Here is an 11941-nt window from a genome sequence, read left to right on the forward strand (position 1 = left end):
CTTAAATTTCCATTGAAATTTTGAAGTTTTTTACAATAATATTTTTTTGCCCCCTGATTTTTCGGGCCAACTTTGAAGGGGGGTGTGAAAAATACTTTAAGTAAAATTTGTACCAGCCTAATCGAATCAAGAAAAAAAATTGGATTGTCTTATTTTTTATAGTCGAGCTTAAATATGACCTCTAAACTACGCTAAAGTGATTACAATATTTTAATCCGAGATGGCTGCCAATATGGCGGGACAAAATATGGTAAAAATGCATTTTGATATTTAATAGCCAATCGACAATTCAAATTTGACTGAAATCGGGTCGCAGAAATCGAATTTCATGTTAAGAACAAGAAAGTGCGACCAATATTTCGATTTTTTTTTTAAATCAGTATTGATTCAAAAACTCATAATTCGGTCAAAGATTGTTTGCCCGTTATGGAAATCACTGAAAAGTTAGCATTTGATGTCCCCTAAAACATATCAGAAAATAAAAAAATAAAAGCCGGGACTCGTGGTGTAGGGGCAAGCATGGTTGTCTCTCACCCAGTCGGCCTGGGTTCGATTCCAGAAGGGCCCGGTGGAATTTTTCGAGACGAGATTTGTCTGATCACGCCTTCCGTCGGATGGGGAAGTAAATAACCTAAAAAGGTTAGGTCGTTAGCTCAGTCCAGGTCTAGGGGTCGTCTCCCTGGGTCCTGCCTCGGTGGAGTCGCTGGTAGGCAGTTGGACTCACAATCCGAAGGTCGTCAGTTCGAATCCCGGGGTTTATGGAAGCTTAGGTGTAAAAAGAGGTTTGCTATTGCCTTAACAATCAAGCCTTCGGACACCTAGTTTCGAGTAGGAATCTCGCAATCGAGAACGCCAAGGCAATGCTGTAGAGCGAATAATATGATTTGATTTGATTTGATTTGATTCGAGTTTTCAAAAAATGTAAGTTTTGACGAAAAAAAATAGCGAAAAAAAACTTTAAAAACTTCAAAAGATTTTTTAAATAGACCCAAACCAGCTTGAAAATAATTCTAAACGCAGGGGAATGCATTTCAAATTGACTCAGCTGATTGCACTTAAATTTCTATTGAAATTTTGAAGTTTTTTGAAAAAAAAAACTTTGAAGGGGGTGACAAAAACATGAAATAAAATTTGTACCAGCATTATTACCTTATTTATTATGTAATTCAACTTCAATGTTATGTAACTTCAATTCAATTAGACTTTGAAAGAGACAATACACCAGAAAAATGATAAAATTACACATTTTTAGAGGTAAAATTACACTTTTTCTGACATAAAAAATGCACCCCTTCCCAGATGTAATTTTACCATGATTTTTTTGTTGTGTTACAGCGAGCAAAATATGCGCTTGGTTACCCAGTAATGGATGATAAAATACCGTGAAATCATGCCAAAAAATAAAGCCATGTCAATACCAAATTTAAGTATTCATGATCTGGGTGCAGAATAGTTGTCCGCAAAGCGGCCTCAATTTAGAACTGTCAAAGCGGAACCAATTTACTGTTCGCAAAATAATACCAAGAAGTGGCAAGTATTGTGATCGATCTAAAATTTATTTTGTCAGGAATAAAAAAGTCGATCGCGTCGAGCTATTAAGGTATTCGAAGTCAAAACATCTTTAGAAGAGGGTTGAAATCGAGATTGGCATGATTCGCTGCTAACATTTCAAAATCGTCATGTCTCACGCAAAACCTATGTTTATGACGCTTTTTGAAATGTAAGCGACGAATTATCAATAACTATGAATGGTACCTGCCAAATGATATTGGATAATTTTACTCCGATATTATCACTGCACATCAAAAATACATAATCTCGAAACTTCCATTCGGTTGCTCTTCTGATTCACGAAATTCCACCCACTTTTGACACAATTTTTAATCACGTGGAAAACAAAAAAGGCCTCTTTTGGCCGCCCATCGTTTGTTGTACGAAGAAAAAAGTGGAATACACTTAATTTTTCATCGAAAACATCAACATCAACAGATCCAAAATGTTTCAAAACGATTCACTTCAGCAGCAAAAAAATATGTCACGCTTGAGCTTGAACATAGCCTTCTACTTAGTTTATGTTTACAGCTGTAGTGCTGTTGTATTAGTGGGGAGCAGTGGGGAGCTTTCGAAATTCACGTTACGCATTCTGTCTTTTTAGCACCCAGTTCAGGATGTTGGAACATTGCTTGAATACACCGTAAAAATAATCAACAAATCAACTTTGAGTTTTTTTTTTAATTTCCAATGAAAACATTTATTTTGAAACGACATTTTGATGCAAATGTTCCAATGATTTCCGAGAGATTCGGTTTTTGAAATTATGCAATATCAGAATGGAACCAAAAAATGGTATGACTAGTTTTTAATGGTTCACGAATACCAAACTATACAAAAAAAATGGAATTTTGGATGGTTGAAAATTTGGTTGGTTTTATATTAATTTTTTTTTTGTGCGATTTTACCTTAAAAACTTTGTCTTAAGGGGTTATTTTTGTTCATGATTAAAAATCCGAAAGCATTTTTCTATATCTTGTGAGTCACAAGTTGTGACGGAGGGGTGGTAAAAAATGGTGCTGGAAATTTGGTGTCAAATAATTGGGACATGTCATCTATGGGATTTTAATGTACTTTTCGAATCTACGAATCTGCGAATTACCCAGTTATAACAAAGTTTTTCATTTTAAAATTAAGTGTTTTTTTTTATTTTGCAGGGTTTTTTTTTAAGAGTAACAATGTTAGACAAAGTTGTAGAGCGGACAATTACAAAAATGTTGATGTATAAACACAATGGATTTGCTTGTAACGTGTTATTGTGATTTCACATTTCTTTTTTTTAATGGGTTACGGCGGAACGGCCATGATCAACGAAGACCACCTTTTCTTAATTTTTTTTTTTCGTAGAATCGCAACAACTCGTGATGGTTGCAAGCAAACCCCTTATACAAATCAAATTTTTGATTTTGCCTGCTCTTCAACTTTGTAGAACATTGTTACTCTTAAAAAAAAATAATCCTGCAAAGTTACAAAAAACACTAAATTTTAAAATGAAAATTTTTGTTCTAAGTGGAAAAATAACCCTTCTGCGTAGTAAGTAGATTCGTAGATTCGAAAAGTAAATTGAATTTCCCATAAAATGACATGCCCAATTTGAGTTGAGAGCAATTCCACCTCAAATCAGGAATTTGTCTGGTACTTTTGTTCCCGACCCTCTCCGATTTCAATGAAACTTTTTAGACATGTTATCCTAGGCCATAAGCCATTTTTGTGTATATGGAGCCAGTTGCACTCGAAAATGACATTTGAGAAGGGTAATTTAAATATTTTTGTATTTTGTAATTTAAAAATTACTGTGCCTCGAAGCCGTTGCATCGTATCAAAAAGTGGTCAAAGACAAACTTGTAGGAAATTGGACGGGCTTTCTGAAGAAAAAAACACCGAATGAAAAATACACGCCAATTTCATGAGAATTTTTAATTGTTATGTTTAAAAGTTAAATTTGAAGGTGATGTCACGATTTTTTTCGTTCAAAATTTTTGAGGAAATAGCCTAAAATGTAACAAAAAGACTCACGAAAAATACAGGATGGTATGTCTCTCCTAAAAAAATACAAAAATCATTTACTAAAACTGTTTTTTTGAAAAGTGGTCCTAACGTCAAAATTTTCAAAAACCGATAGTGAGAATCGATTCCTCAGACAATTTTACATAAAAGTCTCCATATTGACCATTGTCCTATGTCCAATCCTTGTGAAGATACAGCGGTTTTAAAAACAAAAATGTTGAAAAATAAGGTTTTTTGATGGTTTTTTGCATTTTCTAATTGACAGACTTGATTTTTCAGTCTCGAAAATATTTTTACCGGAAAGCTCGTCCAATTTCCTATAAGTTTGCCCTTAACAGCATTTGAATTGGATGTATGGGCTTACAGATAGAACCTTAATTATATCGCTCATAACTGAGAGTAGTATATTTTTCAGTGTGGTGGAAACCTGGATAGTAAATAAGCTGACGTAAATATTAAAACGAGTCAAAATAAAAAGCTGGAAAAATGGAAGGGGTCGTACCGCCCATCACGAGATATCGGAAAATGGAGCTCGGATTCTTGATCAAGGACATTTTACCTTTCCAAAAATACTTTACACGGGTTAAATCCCATTGCAAGTTGATTGTGCTTGAGCGAAAAATCACGCTCATATTTAGAATTTGAGCTTAATTCACCCGGACAGACCAGCCCTATCATTTAAGTCAACAAATCATATTCGAATCACTTTAATAATTATATTAAATTGCAACAATCCATCAACTCAATTGGACGCATGATTTTAATTGCAAATCAAATCTAACGATTCACACCTGATCAATTCAATCGTCAATGCATACATAAGTGTTAAAACAGAAACCACTTTTCAATAAAATTTCCTGGAATTCCCGTCAAATATTCCAGTCAATCAACTTTTTATGCGCCCGCCCTGAATAATTCACCCAACATTATACAATTCACCCTCGCCCACCTGGCTGTGGAATGCAATTAACCGCCATCTTTTTTTTCTCTCTCTCTCTCTCTCTCTCTCTCTCTCCCGCCCACAATTTCCAGGTGACAACACGGCGGCGATATCGCGCCGGAAAACGAGCGGTGCCGCCGGGGCGACCGTGGCCGTGTCCTCGCTGCTCGCCGACTGCCTGTGCGTCATCCCGGGCCTGATAGCGTCCTTTCTGCTGACGGCCCGGTACGGGGCCTGAACCCTGAACCCGAACTATGTTTCCGGGCCTAAAGCCGCGGTCTAGGATAGGCTAATGGAAAGGAAGAAGAAAAACAAAACAAAGAGGACCCTCTACACTTCCGTTTGTACATTTTTGTCTGACCATTTTTTTTTTTTTTTTGTTCTGTTCCTACCGATAGTGCGGGGGAAAACGACGAACGAAACTGAGAATTAATAAAACAAAAACTGTAGGATAATTTTTGCGCGAAAAAAATGTGGGAATGCTGTGTGCGTGTGAAAATTGAATTAAAATTGGAATTGTAAATCATGTGATTGTGATGCGAGAGTGAGGGGAACTGCAATAAAAAATGTGACCTCCGGAAAAAAAAACTATTTTTATAGGGCAAGTGAGTCTGTTTGAAAATTACTCATTGGCATGATTGAATCCATCTTCTCAAATGTTTGTTCAAAGAATCATGAACATAATTAATAATCTTAACTCAATTTGGAATAAGAGATTTTAAAAATTACAATATTTTTTGACTCATCGACCCCTTGTTATTATATTTTTTGCAATTCCGTCGTGAAACTAATTACTTTTCCTGTCATTCTCGAACGACGAAAAACCCTACTTTTTTGTACCAAAAATAACAGAATCGAATAGCAACACTTTTCAAAATAAATGCTGAAAATTCTACTTTGCGGCACTGAAATGGGTGCTGAAAAGTTCAACTTTTCAGCACTTGTTTCAAAAAGTAACACTTTCAACATTTTTTTATTTAAACGGTTTATTGACAAAATACATAAAAATTTGACTTAAAATTTCACTGAACGAGTGTTTTTCGGAATTGCAAAAAATGTTGCATGGAACTCGTTGCAAAACTTGATTTTTTCAGCACTCATCGTTTGTACGACTCGAGCTGAAAGAATCATCTTTTGCAACTTTTTGCATAAACTACTATTTTGCTACTGTTCAAATTTCTTTACGATTTTTTTTTGTGTTCTGGTGGTTATTTGGAGCAACTTTTGTATTACGAAATATTTTACTTCTTTTGTTTTATGTTGTTCTTCATAAATTTTTATAATTTTTATATGCATTTACCTCGTTTAGTTAAAAAAAGAATATTTTACAACCTCCAATAATTTTAAAACTATCTTTTGTTTTCAGACACATTTTCGATTTTTTAATGTCATTTTCAATCTAAAGACTTCTTATTGTGAAAAATAACTAAATTCACTTTTAATATTATTTCGATCTGATAATGCCTTATTAGTTATAGCCAAAGTTTACGCTTCGTCTTTGGCCTATTCACATTGTTTTGCATGATATTAAACATTTAAAAGGTTCGACTTTCAATATTTTTTTCCTCTAGCTCATTTGTTGCAATAATATTTGAGGGACATTAATTTGATGAAAACCTTGATAAATTCAAAAAAATATATCTTGAAAGCATTGTTAACCCGACATCAATGCTGTCAAACTTTTTTTACAGTATTTATTTTGACGTAATGCTTCAATTTTTAAAGCGTGTTGTTCAAACTCCTCAAAATGAATGACAAATAATTTAAAATGAAAAAAATAGTAACGTCAACCAAAGAAAAAAGAATGTACTGTTTGAAAATGAAGCAATGCCGTAGAGTGACAAGAAAAAATTAAAAAAAATTGGAAGGTCATAAGAAATACCCCGATTCTTTACGTAAAAATAAGTAACTGTGCCAATGTTGAACCAAAACGGTCAAGGTTTGAGGGTCGCTATTTATTGAATTTTGTATGGGAAAATTTGAAAAAATAAAAATTCCATCAAAAGGTGGCGTTTATAGGTTGGGTCATTGACAAACAACTTTGTTTCATTTTTTTTTCTTGCTAAAATCAGATTTAAGGTGTCCAAACATTATTTTTACGTCAAATGTTCCATAACTAAGGTTGCTAATATAGTTTTCAAGGAAAAAAACAATGTTTTTATTTAGTTAACTAAGTTTATAAGCTTTATAACAAAATACATTTAAATTTTAGGTAAACTTTTTCAAAGTCAGCATTTCGCCTGAAATTCATTAAAACTAGATTTGTTTATAAGATTATCGATTGCATTTTAAACTGAATTCGGAGCACGAATCAAAAGTTTAAACACTTTATATTAAATTTGTTCAACTGTAAATGCCTATAAACCTGGAGAGATTTTTTAAATACGTTTCAAAAACACATAACATTTTTTAATTAAAAAATAATTTTATCTTCTCCTAGTGAACAAGGAATCCGAAAATGAATTCCGTTTTCCGATCTAAAATCATTTTCGTTGACAAAATCATGACACTTTGAGATGATTTAAATTTGCTATCTTAATTGAAGTTAACTAACTTTTTAAACTTTTCAAAAGTTCTTCTTGAGGTACTTTGAACACTTCTCTACCACGGTCAGCATGATTCCATAGCATTCCGTACGTATTTTATTTGCACTCTTCATTTTGCAGAAAAATCTCAAACCTATAAAAGTCACCCCTGCTATCAAAGTCACCCTGTTTTACGGTACTTGGAATTACTGAACACTTCCTGAAATTACACTAAAATTTAAGGAATTAGGGGGAGAGGGGGTAATATGCACCCCCGGGGCAAAACGCACCCCCAGCTTTTCTCGATATTAGGAAGAATTTTCCGGGGAAAAAACATAGAAATTGGAAGCTTAACATTGTAAAACTATGCTGGAAAAGTTTGAGCATGGTAGGATAAAAACAGCCAAAGTTATTTGCAAAACTTTAAAATGTTGTGTTTTGATCTAATTTTTATTGAACTTTTAATATGATTTTTGGACAATATAAAAAGCATTTAATGATATTCTATGTGTTTTTTATATAGTTTTTACCACAATATTCATTATTCTATAGATAGATGAGTCCAAAAACATTAAAAAATGTCTTTTTAATTAAATTTTATGTAATAAGCGTTTTCGGGGCAAAATGCACCGATGTTATGCTCCTTTGTAAAAACAGCGGTGTCATCTAGTGGTGACTAGTGAAAACTGCTTTTACCCGGTGCATTTTGCCCCATTGTTGTGGTGCATTTTGCCCCGTTGTTGTAGTGCATTTTGCCCCAATGTTGTGGTGCATATTGCCCCGCATGATTGTTTGGAATGAATCAAAAATATTTTTAGAAATATGCATTTTTAAACAATTTTGAGGGGTTTTCAAGAGTTTTTACACATGGGTGACGAAGAATAATAGTTGTTTTAGAACATCTAACAAAATTCTTCCACAGAATTGATGTTATGGTTGAGAAATCACAGTTTTCCCTTAGGGGGTGCATATTACCCCCTCTCCCCCTAACCTAAACCAGGGTAAAATTGGTAGGATTTCAATTAATTTTTACAAAAATAATTAAAATTGTGTTACTTGTCTCAAGTTTTATATGCTTTAAACATGTAAGTCCATGTACGCTTTTTCATGAAAGTTGCTCTTAACAGTGTTTTCAAAACTAGCTTTTGTAAAGCCGGGTTGACTTTGATAGTCACTGTGTTTTTTACATATGTCAGCCTAAAAGTGTGCAAATTTAATTGATTGCATCAAATTGACCCTTAGTAAGATTTACTTTAATATTTTATTTGAAAAATTCCAGTTAGATGTTTGCTCAACTAAGTTGATTGGTTTTATATAAAATGTTTATAAATTAAAAGCTCAGTGATAAAAAGATAAAGGATAATTTTTTTTAAAACCAAATTTGTAGCATGAATTCTTAAAATTTTTCAAATTCCTTTAGAACAGCGATTCTCAACGGGGGTACCGGGCCTACTTGATTTACATGGCAGGGGGTACCAGCCTAGAAGAAGGTTGAGAATCGCTGCTTTAGAAGATTGTTGTACTGAAAATGCCTATAAATCTGATTGTATTTTAAGAACTTTGGTTTCTTAACAATTAACATACACTTCTAACATAAAAACCAAAATAAACGTTGCTAATTTTTTCCGAAAAATCAATAATGCAGTCCGTTTCCCGATTAAAAGCAATTTTCAAAAGCATTTCATACATAAAAATATAAAAGCTTTAAATATTTGTTCTCCTTTTTTTTTTTTTTTTGCTTCGGCATAATTTGTTGCCAGATAACTTTGAAACGATTTACCGTTAATTGCATGGTTTTTTTAGGAATGATATTTTTAACAATTACTGAGTTATTCCAGAATTGAGTTAAAAAATCGAGTTTCGATTGCTGATTTTATTTCACACAGGTCGACCTAATTTCCTTTCACAATGAAACTTTTGATGATGATTTTATAACGAATTTTGAATTGTTTGGATTTTTTTTTTGGCTGTTGATTCATGGATTTTTATTTTTATGTTTGATTTTGATTTTTTCAGCAATCGTCGTATTTCGTCGTAATGTACGACTCGTGCTGAAAAAATCTTCTTTTTGCAATTTGTTGCATAAACTACTATTATGTTTACCGAGTTGGATTAATACGACAAATGAAGAAAAAAATCAAGTTTTGCAACGAGTTGATTACAATTTTTTTTGCGATTCCAAAATCGCTTTTTGATTGGAATTTTATGTGTTAAGTTTATTCTCCGTTCAAAACAAAAAAAAGAAAAACGTTACTTTTCAATACCAGTACTGAAAAGTTCAACTTTTCAGCACCCATTTCAACAGTTCTACTATTCAGCACTGGTATTGGAAGGTATCAATTGTCCATGCTGTTAGTTTTGTTATGAGAAAAAAGACCGTTTCGTCGCTCGAGAATGACAGGGAAAGTAAGTAGTTTCACGACGGAGGTGCAAAAAAGACAAATTTAATCAATTTTAAGTAATTTTGAATGACGTCCCCTGTCATGTTAATATTCAATCTTTAGAACATTAAACCCAACTTTAAACAACTGTTCAACTGCTGATTTAATGAAACTGAATACTTGTCCTTTCAATATATTTCAATAGAAACGAAATTTCAGAATGGTTTCAAACTGTTGAGAATGAAAAGCAAAATGCATTAAAAAAACTTTTTTTCAATTTTCTAAGTAGATTGCACTTCAACATAAAGAATTGAAGAAATTTAAAAAAGCACCAACTGTTTCGACTTTTTTTAGTACTATTTTTAGTTTTTTTAAGCACAAACTCAGTTATTTTTCAAACTGACGAAACAAAAAAATAAACCTATTCACTTGCCCTGCATCAATAACTTTGCCGAGGTCCAAAACAAAATACGTCAACATGAAAAAAAGTTGGGAAAAAACTCAACAACAAAAAGAAGCTCGCATGAATGTGTGTCACACCGAGCGCGATGAATTAGACTAGAATAATTAAAATCCACTACAGTAATTAAACTTAAAATTGAACCCGTAGCAAATTCAATAGAGCCATTCACCGGTCAGAGTGAGAACGAAAAGAAAAAAAAATCTCGAAACAAAAACAACGGCGCGAGTGCGCACCCGATCGGAATTTATGATGATGGAAAAGCCCGGCTCGGGTCGTGTTTGTGTGTACACGGTAAATTAAAACAAACAACAACACATTCGTTTCAATTCACATGTGCGTCATGGAGCCGAAATTACTCGCGACCCAATTGTTTGATGAAACTCGACGAGGCAGTTCAACTGAAACTGCAAAAAAAAAACTGTTAAAAAATGGTCAAAAGAGCTTATAAATTAAAACAAAAAGGATACACGAAAACGTCAACTGAAAGTGACACAAGAATCAAGAAACGAAAAAAAAATCGTGACATTCGGATCGCTATCGATCACGGTTGAACCAATGAAGAACAACAGCAACAAAAAACATGTTTCACATGATCGAAGTTTGACATGAATCGCAAATGAACTGAGCGAACCACAAAAAAAACGCAGCTCAACAAATTGAAAACTTCACGCTAGGGCAAACGTGTAATTAAATTTCATTTATTGAGAGCGCGCGCCGAAATTGCATGCAACTGCGGCCACTTGCATGAAAGGAGAAGGGGGGAGGGGCGTGCATTAAAAATTCATTATGGCGCAGCACGCGTTAGACGGTTGCATACGCGTAGGCGCAACGCTAATAAAAGGCGTTCAATTTGTATTGGAATTTAATTCCCGCGGTAAACGAACTGAATATTTGACGCATAAAATCGCAGTTAATATGAACGCGCAAAATCCTCGCTGACAAATGACACTCATCCTGTGACAGCAACAAAAGTAGAGTAGGGGGGGGGTACGGAAAACACTTGAAAATGCTTTTCAAAGCTAATAGCGGAATTAGTTGAAGTTCAGATGGGGTGGGGGTGGAGCTTTATTGCATTCAATTTTTATTCCCAGCTGAATTGTTGTCGCTGATTCTGTGGAAAGCTTTCGGTAAACCGCATTCGCCTGCTTGGATTGGGATTAAAAATGCTTTTCAATTTGCCGTCGCAAATGGCGGCTTTGATTGGATCGTTTTGTCGCTTTGTGGTAGAGGGGAATGCGATTGATTGGAATTATTTGATTGGTACAGACGATTCCAGTTGCAGCGGGATTACCGATAGTTGTTTTGCAAATTGGTAAATACAGTTGACGGTATTGATCCGGATAGTTTTGATTAAAAGATTGATTATAATTGAATCATCTAGCGAAATCCAGAGGCAAAATATTGTCTTTTGCAAGCAGAACAAAACCATACTTTTCGGCACCCTCAGCAAACGTCAAATCAATACAAATTGCTGCCAGATCTTTTTCCGATCTCTCCCGGAAAAGATCCGGCAGCAATTTTGTATGGTTTGACGTTTGCAGAGGGTATTAAAAAAAAGGTAAACAAATCAATTCGTGCATCAGGCAATAACTTTCAGACATTTTTAATTGGTTGCTAAATTTGGTATTGTTCAAGAATCTGTCGCTTGACATCACAAGACATTTACATTTGATTGCTTGATTTCCAAAGGCTACGCTAATTCCGCTAATTCGAAAGGAACTGAAAATCGAATCAACGTTTGACAGCTGTCAAACGCAAGAAACCACATGATACGAAATTGAAGAACAGTGGGTTTAACATGTGAACCATAGTTTGACATTAGATTTTTGACATTTAATTTTTTTATTTAAATTAAATCAAATGTAATCCATTCATTTTATTTACCTACAGCCTAGACTCAATTTTCCGAAGCCTTGATTATCCGAAGTTTCGATTATTCGAAGAAGGGATCGGGTTCGGATATCCGGATATTTTTTTTAAATGATTAAAACAACGGGAAATTATAATTTTAGATAAACAAAATAGCAGGGATTAGTTAGCAATATCAAACTGTACCAAACATTCCTCATTTCAC

At 34.0% G+C, this 11941-nt stretch overlaps 1 protein-coding gene across 1 annotated transcript in view; it reads left to right on the forward strand.

Moving 5' to 3' along the window:
• The window catches only part of LOC120426789 (uncharacterized), a 108799-nt gene extending 103425 nt beyond the window's left edge, over positions 1-5374 (forward strand). The window contains exon 4 of the mRNA XM_039591566.2: positions 4591-5374. Coding sequence (XP_039447500.1) covers positions 4591-4736 — 146 coding nt within the window. The 3' untranslated portion in view covers positions 4737-5374. The remainder of the gene's footprint in view (positions 1-4590) is intronic.
• The last annotated feature ends 6567 nt before the right edge of the window (positions 5375-11941 follow it).

Source organism: Culex pipiens, chromosome 3 (assembly GCF_016801865.2).
Source record: "Culex pipiens pallens isolate TS chromosome 3, TS_CPP_V2, whole genome shotgun sequence".
Taxonomy (NCBI): Eukaryota; Metazoa; Arthropoda; class Insecta; order Diptera; family Culicidae; genus Culex; species Culex pipiens.